The sequence below is a fragment of the Macaca nemestrina genome, chromosome 7, assembly GCF_043159975.1.
Source record: "Macaca nemestrina isolate mMacNem1 chromosome 7, mMacNem.hap1, whole genome shotgun sequence".
Taxonomy (NCBI): domain Eukaryota; kingdom Metazoa; phylum Chordata; class Mammalia; order Primates; family Cercopithecidae; genus Macaca; species Macaca nemestrina.
In genome coordinates this window covers 2,463,672-2,490,268 of record NC_092131.1, presented here as the reverse complement: position 1 = coordinate 2,490,268, position 26,597 = coordinate 2,463,672, and the positions used below count along the sequence as shown (strand labels likewise).

Sequence of the window (26,597 nt, the reverse complement as noted above, 5' to 3'; positions counted from 1 at the left end):
AAAAATAACTCTGTCCTTCAACTAGTGTTTAACTCCTGTAAGTCTTTTATTCTTTAGGTTCTGTTTATTGTGGTCTGATGCTAGAAAATGTTTTGTCTTAGAGCTCTAAAGGGCATGTTTCCTTCCAATATAATATGCTGTGCTCTTGGCTTTAGATTGTTCTGTGGATCCGAAAATTTTCACTTATGACCCAGGAAACACTCTTCCTATGTGTAACCGATTCAAGTGCCTTGTCGTGAGTTCTGAATTGCTGGTGATCTAAATGGACTCCCCATGGGAACAGCACTCATACTGCAGAAGGTGTTTTATTTTGCCTTTGGCTTTTTACGCTTTATTGAAATAATTCCTAAGTTGTGATTTTCTTAGAAAAACTGAGATTAAAATGTTTTTAAATTAAATTTATTATGTCTGTGTAATTTTCTGTATGTGCTTTTAAAGTCCTTGTGCCATGAAGTTACAGGGCTTTGACTCCTGGGTCTAAAAATGACACCAAGTCCTGTTAATTTTTTTTTTTTTGAGACAGAGTCTCGCTCTGTCGCCCAGGCTGGAGTGCAGTGGCGCGATCTCTGCTCACTGCAAGCTCCGCCTCCCGGGTTCAAGCAATTCTCCTGCCTCAGCTTCCGGAGTAGCTGGGATTACAGGTTCGCACAACCACTCCCGCCTATTTTGTATTTTTAGTAGAGACAGGGTTTCACCATGTTGGCCAGGCTGGTCTGGAACTCCTGACCTCAGGAGTTCCCAACCACCCACCTCGGTCTCCCAAGGTGTTGGGATTACAGGCATGAGCCACCACCCCTGGCCAAAGTTCTGCTAAATCTTAAACACTGATAGCAGTTAAAGCCTCATCCTCAGACCCAATAGAAGATGCCAATCAAAATAAACCACGTTCCTGAGACACAGGCCAGAAATCAAACCAAAACCAGTTAAAACGGTTCAGTTCCTCAAGGCCCAGGGACTACCGCGGAAGAGGTGGGCATGTGAGATTGTAAGAGGTGATTCTGAGAGATAAGTGAACCATTAATGTTGAAGGCGTGCTGATGCAAGACCAGCATATGGCCTCTGTGTCGGATTAACAAGGTTTTCTTGGAGTGTTGACCCAGTCCTTAATAAAAGTTTATAAAAGTCTTATGGAAATTATATTTTATGGTCAAGATGATTAAAATTGTATAGATTGGGCTAGGTGCAGTGGCTCACGCCTGTAATCCCAGCACTTTGGGAGGCCGAGGTGGGCGGATCACAAGGTCAGGAGATTGAGACCACGGTGAAACCCCGTCTCTACTAAAAATACAAAAAATTAGCCGGGCACAGTGGCGGGTTGCTGTAGTCCCAGCTACTCATGAGGCTGAGGCAGGAGAATGGCATGAACCTGGGAGGTGGAGGTTGCAGTGAGCCGAGATGCGCCACTACACTCCAGCCTGGGCGACAGAGCGAGACTCCATCTCAAAAAAAATAAAAATAAAAATAAGCGGAGGCTGTTTGAAACCACGAAATTTGTGTTAACAGGAAAGGAGGACCACCAGCTACCTGAGGCTCCTCCGAAGCACTGGGTTCCTCCTGCAGCCTCTTTCACCTCCACCTCCCATCTGCCCGCCAGCGTCCTTGGCTCCACCTTCACACAGATTGGGGTCTGCCCACCTGCAACCACCCCGCCGCTGGTGCCCGGTTCAGACACTCACCTGGACCCTTGGGCCTCCTCCAGACGCTTGTAGCTGTTCCTGAGTATCCAGGCACTTCCATGCCAGCCAGGGGGCCCTTAAATGCAAGTTGGCTGCATTGGCCTCTGCTCAGGAGTCCCCGGCACCCCGCCTCAGGTGCTCAGAGGGCGCTCCATTGTTGATGCCTGGCTTCCCGGTCTCTTGCTCCCCGTGGATTCTCACCACTTCACACCTGAAGTGCTCCCCGCCCTGGGCCTTCGCCCTGCGCCTGACCCAGGCCAGCTGCAAGGTTGCTCCCCACTTCCACTGGTCTGGGCTCAAAAGCGCCTGCTCAGAGAGGCCATCCATGGCCCTGTCTGCAGCCCACTCAGCCCTTCCCAGCATAGATGACCCTGGCGCATTGTATGCTGGTCTTGCTAATCTTCCTAAGAAAGCAGTGACCTGGGCCGGGCGCGGTGGCTCAAGCCTGTAATCCCAGCACTTTGGGAGGCCGAGACGGGCGGATCACGAGGCCAGGAGATCGAGACCATCCTGGCTAACAGGGTGAAACCCCGTCTCTACTAAAAAAAAAATACAAAAAACTAGCCGGGCGAGGTGGCGGGCGCCTATAGTCCCAGCTACTCGGGAGGCTGAGGCAGGAGAATGACGTAAACCCGGGAGGCGGAGCTTGCAGTGAGCTGAGATCCGGCCACTGTACTCCAGCCCGGGCGACAGAGTGAGACTCCGTCTCAAAAAAAAAAAAAAAAAAAAGAAAAGAAAGCAGTGACCTGGATATGGTTATTGTCTCCACTTTCCAGATGAGGACAGTGAGGCACAGAGAGGTTGGGTCACTTGTCCAAGATCCCAGAGAGTAAAGGGCAGTGCTGGGGTCTCAGCTCAGGCCCTGGGGTCCCAGTGTCCACACGTGAATCCTCAGCATCACGCATGTGTCTCTCTCTAGGTAGAGGGCAAATTTGCTTGCTGTCCAAGACAATAAAGATAGTTTCTCCCTCTGGGCAGAAAGTGGGCAGGTTTGCTAGCAGTCCTTTAAATGACTGGTGTTTCCTAACCCAGGGTTCCTTAGCTGTGTGTACAGCATCGACCGGGGCCACTCCTCATTGTCTGTGGGGCTGGGGGGCTGGGGGGATATGAAGCTCGTGCTGCCTGCTGTGCTGTGAGGAACAAAGTCTTTGTCTCAGACCCAGGTGTCTCATGTCTTGCCCTTGTTCACTGGCATGCTCGCTGTTCAGTTGCAAACAGAGTGGACTCTCAGACCCTTCATGTCTTCCTTTTTCCTACTTCCTCTTTCCCTCCTCCTTGAGGTCCGGCTTTGAACCTGCCAAGGAAGCCAAGAAAGAGATGTTGGAGAGGGCTGGGGATTGCACAAATAAGTAAAAGCATTGGGGATGAAGAATTTGAGGACTCTTGTTTCGGAGAAGGGAGTTGCAAATTAGGAAAGTGGTCGGGTTGGACCAACTTTTGGCTGGGTGGATTGAAATTGGAGATATCAGTACAAGCCCAGTTTCAATATGGATGGCTGGAAATACAGATGTATATCTACGTGTGTATAGGCATACATATTTTCTACAGCTCTGGAAACAGTGAGCACCCCTAGTGCCCAGATCTTGGATGATGATGATTATTATTTTTTGAGATGGAGTTTCGCTCTTGTCGCCCAGGCTGGAGTACAATGGCGCGATCTTGGCTCACTGTAACTTCTGACTCCTACGTTCAAGCAATTCCCCTGCCTCAGTCTCCTGAGTAGCTGGGACTACAGGCACGTGCAACCACACCCGGCTAATTTTCGTATTTTTAGTAGAGACGGGGTTTCACCCTGTTGACCGCGCTGGTCTTGAACTCCCGACCTCAGGTGATCCACCCGCCTCGGCCTCCCAAAGTGCTGGGATTACAGGCGTGAGCAACGGTGCCCTGCCTTCTCTACCATTTTGTGACACAGAATGAAAGTCCTCACCAGTGCCATGCCCTTGAACTTCTCAGCCTGCAAAACTGTGAGCTAAGTAAACCTCTTTTTTTTCTTATAAATTATGCAGTCTCAAGTAGTCTTTTATAGCAAGACAAAATGGACAGAGACCTGCACATACATACATGAGAGAGAAGGGTAAGCCTGACCTCATAGTGGAAACCTCACATTCGCTCCCCAGAAACGGTGTAATAATTGCTTATTCATTAATGAATGCAAAATGCTTACTAATTAACTTTTCAGTGGGGAATGGTGGCAGACACCATCGTACCCAAGTGATGAGGGTTATCATCACCAGTGATGGCCAGATTGGCCCCGGCCTTCGGTAGGATGCTATAAGAGGAAAGTCTCACTTCCGAGGGGTTCCTCCTGGAAATGAAGAAGCCACAGGAAACAGACAAGGCTAGAGAGAGGGCCGTCCCACAAAGACCCATGAGATCCACAGACTCATTGAGGCAGCGGGGAAATTGGCAGGGGCTCTGCGGAGTCGATGGAGACATTGGATCAGTGGTGGCTTCCTGATTTTTCAAGGTTCGCTGCAATTACTTGGGAGAGAGTTCGTTTATTTCCAAAATACACTCTGAGCTGTTCAGGGGAGCAAGCCTGGAGTCTGCAGCTTATTCTCAAATGGCAGAGAAATAGGAGCGAGAGAAGGAATAGCCGGGCAATGTTCACAGCTGGAGAATCTGTAGGACAGGAATATCCAGGTTTCTTTGCACGGTGTTTGCCACTTTCTGTAAACTGGGAATTTTGTTTGTTTGTTTGTTTTTGTTTTTGAGACGGAGTCTCACTGTACCTCCGACTTCCTGGTTCAAGCGATTCCCCGCCTCAGCCTCCTGAGTAGCTGGGATTACAGGCGCACACCACCACGCCCAGCTAAGTTTTTCGTATTTTTAGTAGAGATGGGGTTTCATCATGTTGGCCAGGATGGTCTCGATCTCCTGACCTCGTGATCCGCCCACCTCGGTCTCCCAAAGTGCGGGAATTACAGGCGTGAGCCACCGCGCCCGGCCCCCAAATTGGGAATTATTTCAAAATAAAAAGCTGGATAAATGCATACACACAAGGCAGTATCACGTATTTTCCGCGAGTGCCTGTACAGGCAGGTGAGGATTTAGGAAAGGTCTGGAAGAATGTGCAAAATGTTCCGCCTGTGAAGGGTCCGCGGTGGCGGGGGCACTGCTCCGGCTCCGCACCCGCCCCCCTCCGAGCGCTCGGATGGGGCCGCCTCTGCGCTGCGTGGCCACAGGCGCGGCCCGGCTGCCCGCGGGCGCCCTTTGCAGCTGCTGCCCCCTGGCGGCCGCGGGCGGCTACTCGCGGGAAAGCGAAACCCGCCCGGTCCATTCAAGCCCCGCTGCCTGGGCGCCCTCTAGGGCCGCTCTTGGGAACAGGCGGACCTTTCATCAAAGACCGTCTTTCCTGGCAGGATCCCCCACTGGGGCAAACCAAGGAGGAAGTTAGGAAGTTAAGTGAAGGTCTGTGTTTTTGAGCGCTGCTTTGTGCCAGGCTCATCTGAGGTGTGGGACGTGTATTATCTGAATTAATACCCCACCAGGCCTGTGGGACAGTCACTGTCACCATTCCCAAATTACGGATGAAGAAAGGAGACACGAAGTGGTGGAATCACCTGTCTATAGTGTGCTGTCCCTCAGGAGGGTGGCCGCCCCACACGACCGTTCAGTGTGCTCTCATTCACACGTTCATTCCTCAAGAGCACTGCTAGGACTGGGGGCTGGCTCACTTCTGCGATCCCAGCACCTTGGGAGGCCAAGGCGGGCAGATTGCTTGAGGCCAAGAGTTCAAGACCAATCTGGGCAACATAGTGAGACCCTGTCCCTACAGAAAATTTAAAAATTAGCTGGGCAGCTGGGCATGGTGCCCAGCAAGGGGTAGATGATGAGAGAGAGAGAGAGAGATCACACGCCTGTGATCCCAGCTACTCAGAAGGCTGAGGTGGGAAGATCACTTGAACCCAGGAGGCAGAGGCTGCAGTGAGCTGAGCTTGCGCCACTGCACTCAATTCCAGCCTGGGTGACAGAGCAAGACTCTGTCTCAAAAAAAAAAAAAAAAAAAAAAAAAAAAAGGATGGGTGTGGTGGCTTATGCCTGTAATCCCTCCCAGCACTTTGGGAGGCTGAGGCAGGCAGATTGCTTGAGTCCAGAAGTTCAAGACCAGCCTGGGCAATGTGGTAAAACCCTGTCTGTACAAACAAACAAACAAACAAACAGACAAACAAAAACCAGCTGGGTGTGGTGGTGCACACCTGTGGTCCCAGCTATTCAGGGACCAGGAGGTGGAGGCTGCTGTGAGCTATCATGCCACGACACTTCAGCCTGGGTGACAGAGCAAGACTGTCTCAAAAGAAAAAAGAGTCCCCCATATGTGGTCCCCCCTCATGCTGTCCCTTCCAGGCATGTCCCTCCCGCAGGCCAGGCGGCTGCAGGGCCACCAGGATGTGGTCTCCTCGGGCTGTGCTCCCCTGCACCAACTCCAGGCAGTAGGATCCCAGAATTCCCAACAAAACTCTCCGTGCCTCCCTGGCCTATGCAGCCTCTCCCTGGGCTGTCACTGCGAGGGGTTCACAGCCCTTGCCAGGCCAGGCGGAGTGGGGATGGTCGCACGGGAGCAGTCGTGGACGGGACACGGTGCCTTCCAGAGAGCCTGAGGTGCTGCTTCTGAACCACTCCTCCCGCTGGTGTGCAGGTGTCTTTGTCACAGTAGGACCTCGGAGAACAGTTCCATAGGTCGAGGGGCCTCTCTCCAGCTAGCAGGGAGGCGTGTGGTCCTCTCTCCCTGTCACTGTTACTCAGGTAACGACAGGGCAGTGAGCAGAGCAGCACTGCCCCTCCTGGACGCTGTCTGAAGAGGCAACTGTGGCTCAAGCTTGGAGGGCAGGGCATGGTGCTGGAGGCAGGGGTGGCCCTCGGGGCTCCCTCTCCTCATTCCCACCTCCCTGCGTGGGTCACAGTGGCCTTTACTGTGGCCTCCTCACTACCTGGGGTGCCCCAGGAGCACCTTGTGGGGGGGTGCCTGAATGAGGGCAAGCGGAGTGAAGGAAGGGGTAGATGGTGAGAGAGATAGTGAGTGAGTGCAGACTCCACACAGGGCGGCTCCTAGCGCTGGTGACCTCAGAAGCTCCCACCAGCAGGACAGGCCGGATGACAGGGCCAGGGCCTGTGGTCAGTGGTCAGTGACTGATGACAAAGCCATGCCGTGACCCTCTCTCACTGCCAGAGCAGATGAGGGGCAGAGAGCAGACACGGGGCGGTGAGCAGACACTGGGTGGTGAGCAGCGAGGCAGGCCCGTAACCTCCACCTCCCCAGCTGCACCTGTCCTGCAGGGACTCAGCCTGCTGCCCTCTGCCCACAGCCCTCGAGGGTCTCAGCATTAAGGGCTGGGCTGGGCCCCCCTTCCTGGGTGCCTGGTCCCATCTGTGCCTCACCCTGGGCAAGGTCGCCGTAGCTGCCCCTCCCGTCAGGTAAGCCCCGCCCCCCGGGTTTCACCCTGAGTGGTTTGTCTTTGTACAGAGTTTCTCCACCTGACCGTGACTGTCGTGGGTCCCGCAGGCCCGGGGTCCATTTTGAAATTTCGCCGCAGACATTGCTCCCAGGAGCCCTCTGAAACCCCCACAGAGGTGTCACCCCCAGGTCCCATCGGGCCTTTGTCTCCTGGCCTCCCCGTGTGGCAGTGGCGCAGTCCTAGCTCACTGCAGCCTCCACCTCCCAGGCTCAAATGATCCTCCCACCTCAGCCTCCTGAACAGCTGGGGCTGCAGGTACCACCTCACCTGGCTATGCCTGGTGACTGTCCTGCCACTGTGACAGCAGCCAGTTCAGGCAGTCCCTCACCTGAGCCAGGTACTCTGGGTATCTCAGCCCAGCCCTGCTATCCCTACCAGTGGGTGAGACGGTGCCCGGTCCCCAAGACTGGGATCTGGCATGGGAGTGAGGCTCTTATTTGTTGCTCAGTGGCAGCAAAAGATGAAAAAGTGGACTCTGGCCTTCAGAGCTGTGAGAGAACCATTTTTGTTTTGTTTTGTTTTTTGAGAAGCAATTTTGCTCTTGCTACCCAGGCTGGAGTGCAGTGGCGTGATCGCGGCTCACTGCAACCTCTGCCTCCTGGGTTCAAGCGATTCTCCTGTCTCAGCCTCCGGAGTAGCTGGGATTACAGGTGTGTGCCACCACACCCACATAATTTTTTTCTTTGTATTTTTGGTAGAGATGGGGTTTCATCATGTTGGCCAGGCTAGTCTCAAACTCCTGACCTCAGGTGGTCTGCCCACCTCGGCCTCCCAAAGTGCTGGGATTATAGGTGTGAGCCACGGTGCCCAGCCCGGTTTGTTGTTTTAAGCCACCAACTTGTGGGAACTGGTTATAGCAGCCACAGGAAAGCCCCGGCTGGACATCGTTATGGTCCCTCTCGCCCCAGCCCTGAATATTACAGACTGGTCTGGAACCTCAGCCCCAACTTTTCAAGTCCCTGGTCACGGCTGTCGTGGGAGCCTAGGGGCACACTCCTCTCACAGCAGGAGAAATGTTAATTGTAAAGGTTAAAATGCATTATTTCTTTTATTTATTTATTTTTTTTATATACCAAAAAAAGAGACAAGGTTTTGCCATGTTGCCCAGGCTGGTCTCAAACTCCTGGCGTCAAGTGCTTCTCCCATCTCGGCCTCCCAAAGTGCTGGGATGACAGGCGTGAACACTGCGCCCTGCCTTGTGCTTTTATTTCTAAACACATTTTCCTAATGTATTTTTCTGATGACTCTCAAGGGGAAGACGGCTGTTTTGACTGGGTGTGGTGGTGCATGCCTGTCAAAGTCCCAGTTACTCAGGAGGCTGAGGGGGGAGGATCGCTTGAGCCCAGGAGTTTGAGGCTGCAGTGAGCTATGACAGCGCCACTGTTCTCCAGCCCAGGCAACAGAGCAGAGTCCTGTCTCTAAAAAAATAAATATTAAAAAAACAAGAAAAACAAAACAAGGAAGAGCAACTGCATAGCTGCCTGACAAAACTAGAGCGTGGCTCAGCCCCACCGCCCCGCACCACCTCCCTGGAAGCCCCACACTGTGCTGGGCGCTGGGCTCCCCGTCCAGGTGCTGCATCTGCCTGGCTCTGTGCTCGGAGTGCACGCGATGTGCCCGAGGTGTCAGGGCAGGGAGGAGGATTGATCTCGATGGTGACCCAGTGAGGTAGGTGTCATTGGCCCCATTTTACAGGTGGGGAAACCAGGGCATGAGTGTGACCTGGCCTAGGCAAGGCCTTCGGGGCAGACCCAGATCTGACTCGGCCCAAGGGTGCAGGGAGCTGGCTTTCTCCACCAGACAAGCAGGCCAGCTGCTGCACTCTCGCCTCAGTAACGTGCTGGGGGTGGGGGCCCCATCTTGTGCGGACCCCTCACCAACTTCTCCCCAAGGATGCGGCTGGGGACTCCTGGCACCCCTTGCCTCTGATATGGCTGTGTCATGCCTGTCCTGCCAACTGTCATTCTGGGCGTGGACATTTGGGGCTCCCGCTTGAGGATGTCTGGGCTGCCTTCTGGGAGCTGGAGCAGCTGGCCACCCTGCCCCACATCTGCCTAGAGGCCCTTCAGCTCAGCACAGACCCAACCCCAGATGAGAACTCCTGCCCCCTTGGAGGTGGTAGGCTGCCCTATGCCCTGCTGGGCGCTGCCACGGTGCTGGGTGACCCCCGGCATGGCGCCCACTGATGTTCTGAGGCAGGAGCCCAGAGGGCCCACAATGTGCCACTGCATCCGAGCAACGCTTGCAGAAATGCCCTGCAAATAAAGTCATCACCACTGATGCGAACAGGGCAGCCACCAGGTACCTCTGCCCGCAGCCCTGTTCCCTGCCCACAGCCAAGGGAGCCAGCCAGGAGGGCTGCTGATGAAGAGGCCCCACTGCCTGCCACACGCGATCTGGGTTCCCGGCAGCCTGGAGGTATCGCTCCTCCCCTTGGCATGCAGCCACCTCCATGTGGGAAAGCCTGGGGCCAGAGGTCGTGGAGGGAGTGGCTTCAGGAACAAGAAATTGGTAGTTTGTCTTCCAGAGGGGACATGGGCACTGTGGCTGGTGGGCTTAGTGGACAGGAGCCACACTGCTGGCCCAGGACCCCCAACCTGCCATCCCCCACTGCCACACAGTGGGCTCAGCAGGACTCCTCAATCAGCTTCTTTGTGGGGCTTGGTGACCCTGGTGGGTGCACGGGCCTGGAGAAGGTATAGTTGTCTGCAAGGGCCATGGGCGACTGCAGCTCCTCGATGTCCCTGGTGTGGGTGAGCCTGGTGATGTCTGTCCTCACGGACCAGTGTTTCCACCCCTTATGGATTCTGGACACTTCTTGGCGGGAATGGTCCGTGGCCAGCACGTAGATAATGGGGTCAGCCACGCTGTTCACCGTGGACAGGCACAGAAACACCACAGAGGCTGTGTACAGCCTTTCCTCCAAGCCGCACACAGCGTTCCTGTCTCCTCTGTAGTAGGAAAAGGCAGCGGCTTTGACGAGGAGAACCAGGTGGTACGGGGCGAAGCAGACCAGGAAGATGACAACCACCGCGATGGCCGAGTGCTTCACTTTGGCCTTCTGGGCAGCGCTTAAGCCCGTGCTCTGCTTGATGCTCCTGAAAATCCGGTGGTTGGTGAAGGCGATGACGGAAAGAGGGATGGCAAAGCCAACGGTGAACCTGGCGTAGTAGTACCCGGCAATCGTGCTGTCCATCTGCAGCATGTCGAAGCAGGTTTCCTTGTCTTCCATCTCGAACACCGGGTAGTGAACGATCCCGACGAGGATAAAGATGCAGGCGGAGATGAGGATGGCGGTCCTCTGGCGGCGGTGGCCCCGACTCTCCAGCGCATACACCACGGCCACGAAGCGGTCGCAGGAGATGCAGCACAGGAAGAGGATGCTGACGTAGATGTTGCAGAAGAAGATGTAGGCGGTCACCTTGCAGGCCAGCACGCCCAGGGTCCAGCGGTGCTGGTTGCGGATATAGATGACCCAGAGCGGCAGCGTGCCGGTGTAGAGCAGCTCGCAGAGCGCCAGGCAGAGCAGGTAGACGGCCAGCACGTTGCCCTGCAGCACCTGCAGCAGCGCCAGCCACGCAGTCAGGCAGTTTGCTGGCATCCCCAGCGTGCACACTGCGCTGTATACCACGACCAGGACTATCCTGCTCTCCTCGAAGGACACGTTGTTACAGGTCTTGGCGGGGAGACCCAGGGAGGCCCACGGGGTAGTGCTGGTCACTAGGGTGGCGTTTCCTGTAGGACAGAGACAAGAGTGAGAACGGGAGTCTCTGGAAACCACCTGAGAGAGACTCTACTGTGGGAAGGAAGGATAGAAGCTTCATGGTAGCTCAGACTAGACACACGCAGGTGTTTAAAACATTTCCAAATGGATTTTTTAGAGCAATTATTAGATAGTGGATCTCCAACCCAGCAGCCTCATGGGCGAAGAATGCAGGCTTGGCAATACTGAATCTTTTTTTTTTTTTTTTTGAAATGGAGTTTCGCTCTTGTGGCCAGGTCGGAGTGCAATGGCGCAACCTCGGCTCACCACAGCATCTGCCTCCTGGGTTCAAGCAATTATCCTGCCTCAGCCTCCCAAGTAGCCAGGATAACAGGCACGTGCCACCACGCCTGGCTAATTTTTGTACTTTTAATAGAGATGGGGTTTCACCATGTTCGCCAAGCTGGTCTTGAACTCCTGACCTCAGGTGATCTGCCCACCTCGGCCTCCCAAAGTGCTGGGATTGCAGGTGTGAGCCATTGCGTCTGGGGTAATACTGAATCTTTGTAACTCACTGAGGTCAGTTTTCAAAAGTGTTGCTTGAGGCCCAGCATAGTGGCTCACACCTATAATCCCAGCACTTTGGGAGGCTGAGGCAGGTGGATCACTTGAGGTCAGGAGTTTGAGACCAACCTGGCCAACATGGAGAAACCCTGTCTCTACTAAAAATTTTAAAAAATTAGTTGGGCGTGCTGGCTCAACCTGTAATCCCAGCTACTCGGGAGGCTGAGGCAGGAGAATCACTTGAACCCGGGAGGCGGAGGTTGCAGTGAGCTGAGATCATGCTGCTGTACTCCAGCCTGGGTAACAAGAGTGAGACTCTGTCTCAAAAAAAAAAAAAAAAGTTGCTTGTGTGTTTGAAAATAATGTTGATCCTGTAATTGCTGTGTGAGTGCTCTTCTAAGCAGTCTGTTAGGCGCTGCTACCACATACACCCTTCCAGAGCTGTTCCCACTTTACCTCCACTCCCCGCCTCGCCCCATAGCTGGGCACTGCCTCATCCTAATTCCTAATCTGTAGTTGTTTTTTTGGTTTTTTTTTTTTGTTTTTTTTTGAGATGGAGTCTCTCGTTCTGTTGCCCAGGCTGGAGTGCAATGGTGCGATCTCAGCTCACTGCAACCTCCACCTCCCGGGTTCAAGGGATTCTCCTGCCTCAGCCTCCTGCGTAGCTGGGATTGCAGGCATGCACCACCAAGGCCGGCTAATTTTGTATTTTTACTAGAGATGAGGTTTCTCCATGTTGGTCAGGCTGGTCTTGAACTCCCGACCTCAGGTTATCTGCCCTCCTTGGCCTCCCAAAGTGCTGGGATTATAGGCGTGAGCCACTGCGCCCGGCTAATCTGTAGTCTTACCACATCTCTGGCTGTGTGAACTATCAATTACTAAAAAAGACAATTAAAAGCTCCTGCAGGGGTGGTGGATTTGTCCACTTCTCCTTGTATTCTCTCAATGCTTGCTTTATGTATTTGAAGCTATTGTTAATTGGGGCATAGGAGTCACAAATGGTTCTGTCTTCTTGGTGAATTGATCTTCTTATTACTATGTCATGTGATACTCCTCATCTTGGTGGCAGGCAGAATAAAGACCCCACCCAAAAGAAGTCTGAATCCTCATCCTTGGGACATGTAGATAGGGTAGGTTACATGGCAAAGGGGAACTAAGGTTGCAAGTTGAATGAAGATTGCTAACTAGCTGACAGTAAAATAAAGAGATTATTCTGGACTATCTGGTGGGCCCAATGGAGTCAAAAAAAGTCCTTAAATGTGGGAGAGGGCAAAAGAAAAGGAGATCAAAGTTATCTCAGCAACCTGCCTCAAACACAGCTCTCCGAGGTCAGAAACTCTTCCTCTCCAGCCAGAGGGTTGCTAGAGGTCACGCATCCGCGTGTGGAAGGTTCCTGAGGCCAAGGGGCTGGACGGTACCCAGGGACCCCTGACCTTGAGGAAGCTGCATGGTGCCCAGGGACCCCCGACCTCGCTCCAGGGCACAGCTGAGGTTTGCCCCGCCTGGGGCTGCTGCAACCTGAGAAGCGTGGCAACGCTCTGTCCATCGTTCGGGTGCTGAGGCCAGGTCTGTCCGCGGCTTCCTGCTGATCTGGAGGTTCCATGATCTGTAGCCACAGAAGGCCCAGAAGCATGAACTCAGCCGGAGTGGGCAGCCAGGACACTGGAGCCGACAGTGCTGGCAGAGCTCTGGGAAGTCACGCCACTGCACCAGGCCACTTATTTTTGTGCATTTAAAAAATTCAGCTGGGCGTGGTGGCTCACGCCTGTAATCCCAGCACTTTGGGACGCCAAGGCGGGCAGATCACCCGAGGTCAGAAGTTCGAGACCAGCCTGGCCAACCGGGTGAAACCTTGTCTCTACTAAAAATACAAAAGTTAGCCAGGCATGGTGGCAGTTGTCTGTAGTCCCAGTTACTCGGGAGGCTGAGGCAGGAGAATGGCATGAACCTGGGAGGTAGAGATTGTGCCACTGCACTCCAGCTTCGGCGACAGAGCGAGACTCCATCTCAAAAAAAAAAAAAAAAAAAAAAATTGGCCCCATGGGCCGTTCATGCCTTTAATGCCAACTCTTTGGAAGGACAAGGCAGGTGGATCACCTGCGGTCTGGAGTTCCAGACCAGCCTGACCAACATGGTGAAATCCCACCTGTACTAAAAATACAAAAATTAGCCAGGCATGGTGGCGGACACCTGTAATCCCAGCTACTTGGGAGGCTGATGCAGGAGAATCCCTTGAACCTGGGAGGCAGAAGCTGCAGTGAGCCGAGATTGTGCCATTGCACTCCAGCCTGGGTGATAGAGTGAGACTCAATCTCAAGGAAAAAAAATTGAAAAAGTGCAAAATTCTGGCAAAATACACATAACAAGGAATCTGCCATTGTAACCGCTTTTCAGCAGCACTGGGCACGTTCACATTCTTCTGCCACCGTCGCCAACATCGTCGGCAGAACCTTCTCGTCTTCCCAAACAGAGACTCTGCCCCAGGAAGCACTCACTCCGCATTTGCTCCCAGCCCCCAGGCCTCCATTCCACTTTGTCTCTGTGTGCTGGGCTCCCCTGTCACCTCCCCACCTGGGTGGGTATCTGTGCGTGTCCTCAGCGTGTGTCATTCTGTGTCTCACTTGCTCCACTCACCACGACGTCCTCAAGCTCCCTCCCGTTGCAGCGTGTGCCAGGATTTCCCTTCCTTTCAAAGGCAGGATGGTATTCCATTGTATTCAGTGTGTCCTCCAGGGTCTCACCAAAAAAAAAAAATTTATATATATATATTCCATTGTGCCCTTCCATTGTGAACAATCCTCCAAATGTGGCTTGTGCCGTGTTCTGCTTATCCATGACTCTGCTGACAGACGCTCGGCTGCCTCTGAGCCTTAGCTGAGCTGCTGAGAATAACGGTGTTAGGAACACAAGGAGGTCTGTTCACATCCCTGCTTTCCGTTCTCCTGCGTCAGACCCACAGTTGGCATTGCTGGATCTCATGGCAGTTTCATCTCATCTTCTGGGGCGTCTGTCCGTGCTGTTCTCCACAGTGGCCGCGCCGGCCCACCTTCGCCGGCGGTGTGCAGGGCTCCGGTCTCCCCACAGCCTTGCTGTGCTTGTTGGGTTTCTCCGGGTGTGAGAGTCGTGCCCCTTGCTCACCTTCCTCCCTGGGCAGAGGGAGAGAGTGGGTATGACTGGGCTGTCTCACACCCAGTTGTCACCACTTTGCCCAAGACACAGGGCTGTGGCAGGCGGCGGGGGGCAGTGAAGACAGTTCTCAGGTGCGAGGCCCCACGCCTGTGTCTGCACTCACTGTTCTTCACCCAGACGGCTCTTTTCCCATCAAACGAGCGCCCCAGCCTCGCTATGCGAGTCCTGAGCTCACAGGCAGTTTCTGGCCCCGACACAGGCCCGTCTCTTTCATGACAATCACACGCCTGGGAGGCAGAGCCAGAATCCAAAACACAAGGGGAGACGCAGGCAAGACCCCGGTGGGTGGCCAGAGGGGCCGCTCCAGCTTCAGCCTGCAAGAGCCGCTCTGGTCCGGCCCCTCCCCGACTTCCTACGGCTCCCCCGCCCCACAGACTGTCTCGCCCGCCCGTGTAGTCTCAGTCAGGGCCTCAGTGTCCCTCAGTCCCACACCCCCTGCTCCAGGCCTCACGCAGCCTTGGGACCTTCACCTCTGGACACCAGGTCCGTGGTGTCTGTGGCTCTGTGCCCATCTGGTGAGGAGGATGTCCCCCACTCCCCTGCCTCCTGCCACAGGTGACCTCCTGGGAAGACAGTCTTCCTGGCAGGTCAGAAGTAGGAGCAACGGCACCAGGAGACGCATGAATCAGGGGGAGCTGCTGGTCAGCTCCTCATGGCCTGGACCATGCAGGGCTCCCCTGGGACCTGTGGGACAGCCCCCTGACTCAGTACTGCGTCGCCCTCCCTGGAGCCACCAACTATGCTCTCATTCCCATTCCTGGCTTCCCAGAACTTCACAAAAGAATTATGAAATCAGCCCTTCATTTCTCCACGTAGCATCTCTAGATTTATTATTGTTGAGCTAATTTTTATCTCGATAATCTATTTTTATGTGTTAATTTTTGAATTATGAGACATCATGCTTCATAGAAAAATTCTCATGGGCTTCCTCTTACATGTTCAGAGTTGGAGAAGGCTCTCTCACCTGGCATATTTTGCAGGCTCCAATCTCAGTGTGGCTCTAAGATAAGCTTTCTAAGTACATGTCATGCGTCTTGTCGGTCCTATCAAGACGTTCACTCTGAGAGTTTAAAATGACCTGGAGAAAGAGTAGGTTGAAATTGCTTTAGGGAAATCAGATTAAATGACAAGTTAACCCATTGACAAAATGGCTAGTGAGTATTTACTAATTTACTAAGTGCCCCGTTGATTTGTATGTGTTTTTTTTTTTTTTACTATTTATTTATTTATTATACTTTAAGTTCTAGGGTACATGTGCACAACATGCAGGTGTTTTTTTTTTTTTTTTTTTTTTTTTTTTTTTTTTTTTTGAGGCGGAGTTTCGCTCTGTCGCCCAGGCTGGAGTGCAGTGGCCGGATCTCAGCTCACTGCAAGCTCCGCCTCCCGGGTTCACGCCATTCTCCTGCCTCAGCCTCCCGAGTAGCTGGGACTACAGGCGCCCGCCACCTCGCCCGGCTAGTTTTTTGTATTTTTTTAGTAGAGACGGGGTTTCACCGTGTTAGCCAGGATGGTCTCGATCGCCCGACCTCGTGATCCGCCCGTCTCGGCCTCCCAAAGTGCTGGGATTACAGGCTTGAGCCACCGCGCCCGGCCCGTGCAGGTGTTTTTTAAGTGTTAAGGATCTGCCGTTGCATCCCACGGGATAAATACAAGCAAGGTTCCAAGCCAACAGGCATCCAAACATCACATCAGGCACTGCGACTATGTACGATTCTTTTTTTTTTTTTTTTTGAGATGGAGTCTTGCTCTGTCATCCAGGCTGGAGTGCAGTGGCGCAATCTCGGCTCACTGCAACCTCTGCCTCCCGGGTTCAAACTATTCTCCTGCGCAGCCTCCTGAGTAGCTGGAACTACAGTCGCCTGCCACCATACCCAGCTAATTTTTGTAGTTTTAGTAGAGACGAGGGTCTCACCATGTTGGCAGGCTGGTCTCAAACTCCTGACCTCAAATGATCTACCCACCTCGGCCTCCCAAAGTGCTGGGATTACAGGCGTGAGCCACCGCACCTGGCCTATGTACTGTTGTTGCTTGTCAATTATACCTTTATAAAGCTGGGAGAGAAAAGAAAGTTGATGAGCTTTCACAGAAGACATAAAAATAGCCCCTAAAGGCCCAGTGTGGTAACTCGTGCCTGTAAATCCCAGCACTTTGAGAGGCTGAGGTGGGAGGATTGCTAGAGTCCAGGAGTTCAAGACCAGCCTGGGCAATATAGTAACATCCCATACCTACAAAAATATCAACAGGTATGATGGTGCACACGTGTAGCCCCAGCTACTCAGGAGGCTGAGTTGGGAGGATCGCTTGAGCCCAGGAGGTAGGGGTGCCGTGAGCTGTGATTGCGTTGCTGCACTCCAGCCTAGGCTACAGAGAGACCCCGTCCCAAAAAGAAGAAGCTCCTAAAATCTGAAAAATGCTCAACTCCACTTCTAATCAAAGAAATGCAAACATGAATATCTGAAAGACAGCCTTTTAAAATCTTTTTGGCTTATCATGTTGGCAAAAAGAAAGAACTTTTAAACTCATAGTGTTTGAGAGTAGGCAGTGGGTATCCTTACACGGGACTGATGGAAGTATGAATTGACTTGCAGCAAAATTTTGCAACATGTTTCCAAAAATCTTAAATGTGCTTAACTTTTGACCTGGATAAACCGCTTCTAGGAATTTTTCCTGGCTACCCGAGGTGTGACGTGCACATGGCCTGGAAGCTGTGTCACCCACGGCATGAGGGGCCCGGAGGAGGGAGGCATGGCGGGTGGACAGCAGATGGCTCAGGGCACACAGGGGGATGGTGCAGGGCATCCAGGGGCCTGTCCCTCTGCTTCCTTCCCTAACCTGAGGTGCCTCTAAAACAGGCACCACCCCGACCAGCCAAAGAGGGCTTGCAGGGAGGAGAGTGCCCTGAACCCATTCTCAGATGGTGTTTGTGCCTCTCCCAAAGCCCTGCAAAGCCTGAGGGTCTCACTCTGCTGTTTCCGGGCCCTGCAGTGCAGGGATGGAGGCTGAGCCTGGCAGCTGCCTCACTAACTCGAATCCTGCCTGCCTAGTGCCAGGCCCGACCCCCACCCCATGCTGCCTGGTACTGCCCTCTGTCAGCCAAGACCCTCATGGGAAGCCAGCAGGTGCAGTCAGTCCCCTGGGACACACTCGCCTCAAAGTGCAGGGCCGGGCCCCAGCTACAGGCAGAGCCCCTACACAGCAAGGCCCCTTTGGGCCTGAGGCTTGTATGTTGAGAGGCTGGCCAGAGGCGCTCCCTGGAGCCATTTGCTCTTCCCACCCGTCCCACATGGCTCTTGCAAGAATTCTCTGGAAGCTGCTCGAAAGTGAGGCAGAAACCAGGCACACCCACACCAAGGGCTCTGGGCCAGCAGGTAGGGCTGCCTGTGTGTTGACATTCCCAGCTGCCCTTTCAAGTATATTTCTGTTAAAGAAAAGTATCTCGGGCCCCTTCAAGCTGGGAACTGCTCAGGGTCGATCTGCCTTCCGTTCTATTCAAAGTCCTCCCTCTGCTCACTGAGACAGATGCATATTCTGATGGCCTCCTTTGGAAAGACTTACCAGAAACTGAAAATAATCAACCATTTGTCTCCCACCTACCTGTGACCTGCCCACAGGTAGGTGAGAGACAGATAGTTGGGAAGCCCCCTCCCTGCTTCGAGTTGTCCCCACCTTTCTGGACGGAACCAATGTACGTCTCACATGTATTGACTGATGTCTCTTGTCTCCCTAAAATGCATGAAACCAGGCTGTGCCCGACCACCCTGGGCATGTCATCAGCACTTCCTGAGGCTGTGTCACGGATGCGTGGCCTCAACTTCAGCAAATAAAACTCCTAAAATGATTGAGACTTGTCTCGTCATTTTTTAACAACTGGAAAACAGGAAGCCACGACTACAGGAAGCTCGTTAACTCATGGAGAATTTAAAGCAATACCTTGAAAACACATTAAAAAATGAGACACTGAGTCAAGAAAGAATCCAGAAAAGCCATCTCCAAAGTGATGCCCCTTTGGTGGTGGGTGGTGTGGGCTGGAGGGGTTCCTGGGCTCCCCATTCTGTCCCCACCCTCCCAGTGGCTGGAATAAGTATGCACTGCTCCCTGCATCTCGGGCCAGCCCCCTGAGTGGAAATGGTGGGGCAGCGCTGAGGGTCTTCAGACCCTCCCTTGGGTGCCTGTGTGCTGGACGCTGCCCTCCCGGCTGCTGCTCTGCTAAGATCTGTGTGGCCCTGTCGTCTGGCTGCTGCGCCCAGCTCCAAGGTCCAGCAAGAGATGCAGGGCTCTCTGGCCATGCCCAAAACAGAGGGGGTCAGTAGGTGAGGAGGCAGTGAGTGGAACCAGAAGGGCCAAGGAAGGCAGACCCCCAGCCAGGCAGGGGGGCCGAGTAGGCTGGGGACACGCCAGAGCCACCTGCGACCAGTCCAGTTCCTGCTGAGCCCCAGGGGTGTGGGGGGCCCCACCAGCCTCACACCGGGCCTGGCTTCCCTCCTCAGCTGCCAAGCCCCGCTTCAGGGGCCCTAGAAGCCCGCATACTTTTGCTCGCTGTTGTCTACTCTGATTCTGCAGCCACCCCCTCCCCACCTTTCAAATTCTGAATAACACCAGACAGGGACCTCTCCTGTCAAATGAGCTGGAGTGAGCACATGGAGCTGCTGCCTGAGGCCCCTGGACCCCATCAGAATGACTAAGCCGCCCAGGAAGGGGCTCCCAGGGAGTCTGCCTTTAACTGGACCAAGGGTTCTGGAAACCCTCCCAAACCTAGGAGGATGAGCTCTTGCTGGTCCAGGGCTGTGCCACCCGGTCACCCCGATGCCAGCCAGCAACCCTGGGGCAGAGGGCTACAAGCACTTCTGCAAAACCGAAGGAAGTGGTAGCTGAAGTGAAAATGCACATTCCCCTCCTGGCCCAGCTCCAGGCAGAGGCTGTCACAAAGAGGCCCCTCTGGGCTCCAGGCCTGTATGTTGAGAGCAGAGACTAGCCAGGGGCAGGAGCCGGAGCCACCTTCCCATCCAACTGGTCCCGTGTGGCCCATGTGGCTCGAGCTGCTGATGTCCAGATCCCGCCACGTGCCTGACCTTTGGGCACCGACAGCCTTGCGAGGATGCCTGGAAAGAGTCAGTGGGCCCAGCAGGAGGCCTGGTGGGACCAACCCAGGGCAGGGCAGCCAGAGAACTGGGCCTACTGGGACGTCCCAACTCGCTCGCACCGAGGTCCAGCTCCTCACCACGCATGGCCAACCAGGCTTGGGCGTCAGGGGAGCCCTACACCAGCTCTTCACTTCTCAGAACACATTCAAGCTTTGTCTGGCATTCCCTGCCGGACAGGTCCACAGCCTCAGGCAGCCCACCGGCCTCTTCTGAGGGCCTTCCTGGACCAGAGTCCGGGGTCCCGCCAGCACCTGCTCACCATCAGTTTGCTGCACCTGCTACTCCTACTGCCTCGGGGAGCCTCTGCCTCCCCTCGAGGTGCGTGAGCTCAGGATAGGGGCTCAGGGCCCTCTCTCCGGGCAGCCCAGTGGCCCCACCCACCAGCTGCAGTGCAGTGGTCTGTCCCGGCCCGGGGCCAGGGCTGTTTCCTCCACAGAAAGGGGCATGGGTTAGAGCAGGCTGCCCACATTTCAGGCACTACTCTTCCTGGGGAGGGTGCCGTGGGGCCCAGGTCCTCTCTCAGCTTCCCCTGGGGCTGGGTCTTCAAGTGGAAGGACAAGGCCAGGCAGAGGTTTCCTGTGTTGTTCCACTCAGGAAGCAGGCACCGCCCTCCTGGGGTGGGGGAAGCCCTGCCTGGGCTGTGCATGGAGACCGCCCCTTCCTCTTATCGCCCCAGCTGTCTGGCCCACCGGTGGGGCTCCTCTCAGCTGTGGGATGGGTGGGAGCGACCAAGCCCTGTGGGAAAGGCGCCCAGTGCAGACTTTCACTCCTGAAACGGCAGCAAGGTGCCCCCAGCCCTCCGGAGGCTCGGGTAGGGGACAGCCCACCATGCTCACAGCACCAGCAATGCCAGCCTGGCCTGGTGGAGTCTGGGAAACTCTGTTTTTGGTCTGCTCTGAGGGACTGTGACAGGCTGAAGCCCCCTTATCACCGTCCAACTCTACCTGGATTCAGAGCAGCGTGGCCAGACATGATGGCCATGGTGAGGTCCCTCGGATGACTCCAGCCACAAGGCCACAGTGTGGGTGGGCCCAGGTCAGCCAGACACCCCCGTCCACCCACCCCTGAGCTTCAGCTGCATCTCCCACCCCTGCTGGCCCTGGGCCCCTGCCTCCACCTCCCCTCAGCAAATGACCAAGCCCCTCATCTCCCAGCCTCCATGCTGGGCAAATGCGTCCCTGTTCAGCTCCATCTTTAAGCCACACCTTGGCAGCCCACTGAGGCCAGCCCTCCACTGCTCTCTGGACTTCTCTCTCCAGTGTCCAACCCGCCTCTCTCCTGCTCTTAGTGTGCGGGCTCCGAGGCTGCTCTGCCTCGCACTTTCCGTTCTTCTTCCATGAACCCATGTTCATTCTTTCTCTTTTTCTTTTGCCTTTTCTTTTCTTTTTTTTTTTAAGATGGAGTCTTGCTCTGCCACCCAGGCTGGAGTAAAGTGGCACGATCTTGGCTCACTGAAGCCTCTACCTCCCAGGTTCAAGCGATTCTCCCGCCTCAGCCTCCCGAGTGGCTGGGACTACAGGCACACCACCATGTCCAGCTAATTTTTTGTATTTTTAATAGAAATAGGGTTTCGCCATGTTGCCTAGGCAGGTCTCGAACGCCTGGGCTCAAATTATCCTCCTGCCTCAGCCTCCCAAAGTGCTGGGATTACAGGCGTGAGCCACCACACCCGGCCAATGAATCCATTTTCCAGATTAGAGAAGCGCCACATGCTGCTGGGATGGACATTCCAATAACAGGATCTAGCGTGACCTCACCCAGCCACTGTCCCTGGAGCTCTCTGGCCTGCAGTTGCTGTGCTCCTCCAGTCTTTTAAAATCTATTTTGTAACTTTTTTTTTTTTTTGAGGTGGAGTTTCACTCTTGTTGCCCAGGCTGGAGTGCAATGGCACAATCTCGGCTCACTGCAACCTCCGCCTCCGGAGCTCAAGTGATTCTCCTGCCTCAGCCTCCCGAGTAGCTGGGATTACAGGTGCCCGCCACCACGCCTGGCTAATTTTTTGTATTTTTAATAGAGACGGGGTTTCACATATTGGTCAGGATGGTCTTGAACTCCTGACCTCAGCTGATCCGTCCCCCTCGGGCTCCCAAAGTGCTGGGATTACAGGCGTGAACCACCACACGCCCGGCCTATTTTGTAGCTTTCATTATGAAACTTTTCAGACAGACACAAAAGGACGGAGAAGGAGCCCTGACCCCTGCCATGTGCGGGGAGCAGTTCCTCATTCCATCCTGTGTGCCAAAAACAGCTCCTCAGGCTGCTGAGGTCTGTCTGTGGATTGTCTGTAATTTCTTTCTTTCTTTATTTTTTGAGATGGAGTTTCGCTCTCGTTTCCCAGGCTGGAGTGCAATGGCACGATCTCGGCTCACTGCAACCTCCGCCTCCTAGGTTCAAGTGATTCTCATGCCTCAGCCTCCCGAGTAGCTGGGATTACAGGAATGTGCCACCACGCCAGGCTAATTTTATATTTTTAGTAGAGACGGGGTTTCACCATATTGGTTAGGCTGGTCTTGAACTCCTGACCTCAGGTGATCCACCCGCCTCAGCCTACCAAAGTGCTGGGATTACAGGCATGATTCACTGCACCCGGCTGGATTGCCTGTAATTTCTAAGCTGTTTCACGGTTGCTGGCCATTTCTAGCCATTTCCGTCTTTCACTGTGACCTCGTTTCTGCCGTCACGTTTGAGACAAACCCTAGGGAGGGAAATGTTGAGTCACCGGCTCCAACCTCCCTGCTCCACCACGCCCGTCCAAATCCCAGAGTCAACTTTCTTATTTTTCCCAATTTGATAGATTCTCTTTTTTTGAGACGGAGGTTTGCTCTTGTTGCCCAGGCTGGAGTGCAATGGCCCAATCTTGGCTCACTGCAAGCTCCGCCTCCCGGGTTCAAATTCTCCCGCCTCAGCCTCCCAAGTAGCTGGGATTACAGACGTGTGTCACCACGCCCAGCTAATTTTTGTATTTTTAGTAGAGACGGGATTTCACCATGTTGGTCAGGCTGGTCTCGAACTCCTGACCTCAAGTGATCCGCCCACCTTGGCCTCCCAAAGTGCTGGGATTACAAGCGTGAGCCACTGCGCCTGGCCCCAGTTTGATAGATTTTTAAAATGTATCTTTCAGAGACACATTTGCGTTTATTTGCTGGTGAGGTGAGTCTTTCAGGCACTCTGAGTTCTTATCTTATTCCATCTCATCTTATCCTATCCCTATTCTTATCTTTTTTTTCTTCCTTTTTTTTTTTTTTTGTTTGAGACGAGTCTCGCTCTGTCACCCAGGTAGGAATGCAAAGGCACGATCTCGGCTCACTGCAACCTCCGTCTCCAGGGCTCAAGCAATTCTCCTGCCCCAGCCTCCTGAGTAGCTGGGATTCCAGGCGTGTGCGACCACACCTGGCTAATTTTTGTATTTTTAGTAGAGACAGGGTTTCACCATGTTGGCCGGGCTGGTCTCGAACCCCTGACCTCAGGTAATCCGCCTGCCTCAGCCTCCCAAAGTGCTGGGATTACAGGTGTGAGCCCCTGTGCCCAGCCCTTATCCTCAACTCCTTCCAGGAGCCTCTGCCCTCCCACCTAGGCCTGGCCAATCTTCTGAAACATCATTTTGTGCTCAGCCCAACTGGCCGGTCTTCAGCAGTCAGTCCCAGCCCCTTGCAGTGGTGCAGACCCATGTCATGCACTTGACAGAATGTATGGCCCCCTGCTGTACCCTGTGTGCCGGATACCAACCCAGAGGCCGGTAACCTGCCCAGACCCAGGATCTTGTCACGTGACTGGGCCAACTGCCACTCACCCCAGCACAGCCCCCACTGCCCTGCTTCTCCCTCTGTGTAACCCCACAAGCAGCACAGGCCCCACAGAGAGAAGCCTGGCCCTTCAGTGCCCCCCACCAATCATGGAAGCAAGTGGCCAAGGAGAGATTCCAGGGACAAGTCCAGCCCCCTGACTCACCACCATCTGGCCCAGTAGCCAGGGAAGCCTTTTCCAGAAGAAAGTCTCCAGGAAGGTGGCGGTGACAAAGGTACAATGGAAGCGATTGTCCCTCTCCCCCAAATCCTCTACCCCCATCACATCTGTGGTCACTGGGGGTCCTGGGTTATCTCTTGGAAGGGACCCCAGATTAAGAACCCTCAACAAAGCCTCCATTTTTACCAACAAATCACCTTTGCCTTCAGATCCCCCTCTGCCCCCCTCCAGCTCCCAGCCCCCAGCCCCATCCCAGGGCCTGAGCCCCCAGGCCCACTCCCCAGTGCGCAGAGCCCAGCTACTTACCCAGGGCCCCGCCTGTGCGGCTGGCCTCACACCCCTCCCTGCAGTCCTAGCTGAGGTTTCAGGAAGTAGCAGGGGTCCAATTATGTTCTCTCTAGAACTCCCCTAACCACAAACAGGGCTGAGCTTGGGGTTAGCCAACCCAGGCTGGGGTATCTCACTGGTGATGACAGTGTGGTCTCGTCATCTTCCTGGGGGTGGGAGTGGCAGGAAACCCCAGACTTACCTCTGTTGGCAATAACAGCACCAGAGCCAGGCTCCACTCACTCAGGAGCTCCCAGGCAGGGGCTAGGGCCTGGCGCGGCACTGCGGCTGTCCCCAGACAGGCAAGGCAGGACACGTGGCAGGGAGGGGCCCTGGAGAGACAAAATCCAGCTCCTCTGCAGCTCAGGCTCTCGGGCCAGGCAAGCACGGAGCAGGGTGACTTCCCAGAGGCTGTGTGCTCCCAGTAGTCCTTGTCCGGGGTGCCAGGAGTGGAGAGGCCGCGTGTGCCCACTGCAGCCCCGGGACCAGGATGGCACCTGCATGTCCTGGAAGGCTCAGCACAGCCACTGCACACAAGGACCCTCATCTCCCCGCCTCCCCCTTCCTGGGGCAGGGCCATGTGGGAAGAACAGCCGACCGCACACTCCACATTCTTCCCCTAGCCCTACCTCAACCCCTCCTGCATCCAGAACCAAGCCTGGCCTGGCCCAGGGGCCCTGCGGGTGGGCTTCTCTGTGAGGGGCCCTGTGGGAACTGCAGGGTGGGCAGGCAGAGTGGCCTGGGACAGTCCCCCTCACTGTGGGGCTCCCGGCCGTGGTGGGCCCAGTTTCCTTAGAAAACGCCAGCTGGCTGTGGACAGCACCCACAACCCCACTCACCTCCAAGCTGCTTCTGGGTTTTAGGGCACAGACCCCCCCACCAGGTGCCCACTCCCGAGCCTGCCAAGCTCCATCCAAACCAGGCTCCGTCAGCAGAGGGGACAGGGCTGGGCTGGGGGAAGCAGCTGGGGACCACAAATGTCTCCAAGCGACACTGCCCAGCACTGCAGCAGGGACAGTCATTGAGTGAAGACGGCCACTGTCCTGGGTGGGTGCGCCCACGGCCAGGAGAGCCCGGTGGAGGCTGAGCCCCTAGTCTGCACTTTCCCCCAGACACGTGGATCACAGCTGCCCCCTGCTGCAGGGCCGCATGGCTGGAGGCTGCCTCTGAACAGCGATTTCAGAGGGTTTTGTGTGGGTGGCAGTGGAATCCCTGGAAAGTTGGACTTCTCCACTGCCCTGGCCGGGAGGCGCAGGTCTCAGGGCAGGGTCCACCTTGGCTTTCCAGAAACACTTGCCCAGGGGGCTGTGATCCTCTAGGGGATCTGGTGCAAACACGTGCCTCCACAGGCCGCTGCTCATGGGGTCACTGGCCTCCCGGGTCTTTGGGCCAGGGCAGCACCACCCTCAGAGCAGCAATAGGCAGAGCCCACATCAGGCCAGCGGGGGTGATGGCCAGGGACAGCTGTGGGTTCCTGTCGGTGGTCCCAGCAGCTCCCTGGGACCTGCCTCCTCCTGCGCCCCACTGGATGGTCTGTCATGTTCACCGGGGCTCCTCTGCACCCCGAGCTGAGGGGTCCAGGAGTGGCACCCGGACCCAGCTCAGGCCATAGTCACCCTCCATGCCTTCTGGCCTTTGCCAGGCAGTCAGGGAATAGCTGATTCAAGTGAGGTCAGCGGAATCCTCTCTTTGGGTCCTTCACTGGGTTCTGGGAAAGGAAAGTTGAGCCTCTTGGGTGGCAGGAGCTGTGGGCATGAGCTGGGGGGTTGGCAGCCGTGTACCAGCTCCCCTGCCCCTGCCATGTGGAGAAGCCAGGCTGGGGTGGAGGACAGGCAGGAGCCTGGGGGTGTGGACCAGCCCTGCTTCTTCCTACCAGGCCTCCAGGACCAGTGGGGGCTGCCCCAGGCCGTGCAGCACCTGGGTGTTGTCTCTGAGAAGCCGTCAGGGAGCTGGCTCTCCCTGCTCTGACCCCGGCAAAGCGATTCATACCCAGAGAAGCCCTCACCGACAGGAGAGCAGGTTTCAGACAGGAAGTCACCAGCACAGCCCACGGCTGAGTCACGCATCAGAACAGCTCCCTGTGGCCCAGACACAGCAGTGGTGAGGTCCAAGCTGCAGCCACGGGGCGCAACTTCACATCCTGATGTGTGCATCAGAAACCACCCTGCTGTCCAGTGGGTTCACCAGCCTTTCTCCTGGCCCATCTGGACCCTCCAGAAGCCAAAGCTGGTGATTTGCTAACCTGTCCAGTCAGTCTGGGACGGCCTGGGCCCAGGGGAGACAAGGCCAGGAATAAGGGAGGGGAGGGTCAGAGCAAGAAATGTCCGGGGGGCAAAGTTGGAAAGAGCTGGGAGGATGGGACCAGGGACCCAAAGAGCCCCTGTGCATGGGGCCAGTGTGGCCTGCTCCACCTCCCGGGCAGCCACAGGGCCTTGCTTTTGTCTGGCACTAAAACGCCCTGAACAGCCAGCTCTGACTTTCCCCACCTGGTGGGTGTGGAGCAGAAGTTCCCAAGGGCTACCTTGCATGTGGGGTGCGGCTGTCTCCCAAGCCAGGTGTGACCACACTGTGTGGG

General features: G+C 55.2%; 1 protein-coding gene across 4 annotated transcripts; it reads right to left on the bottom strand.

Moving 5' to 3' along the window:
- Positions 1-5,704: 5,704 nt before the first annotated feature.
- LOC105489850 (G protein-coupled receptor 132) lies at positions 5,705-24,105 on the bottom strand. 4 transcript variants are annotated; one of them, XM_011755035.2, is made up of 4 exons: positions 24,002-24,105; positions 15,556-15,669; positions 13,974-14,548; positions 5,705-10,870 (listed from the first exon to the last, which is right to left on the bottom strand). In XM_011755035.2, the coding sequence occupies exon 4, from the start codon at positions 10,734-10,736 to the stop codon at positions 9,762-9,764; it is 975 nt and encodes a 324-aa protein (XP_011753337.1). In that variant the 5' UTR covers positions 10,737-10,870; positions 13,974-14,548; positions 15,556-15,669; positions 24,002-24,105; the 3' UTR covers positions 5,705-9,761. The 4 variants fall into 4 exon arrangements, with proteins under 4 accessions (XP_011753337.1, XP_011753338.1, XP_011753332.1 ...); XM_011755036.2 differs by having other exon boundaries at positions 14,037-14,548; XM_011755030.2 differs by lacking the exon at positions 13,974-14,548.
- Positions 24,106-26,597: the final 2,492 nt, after the last annotated feature.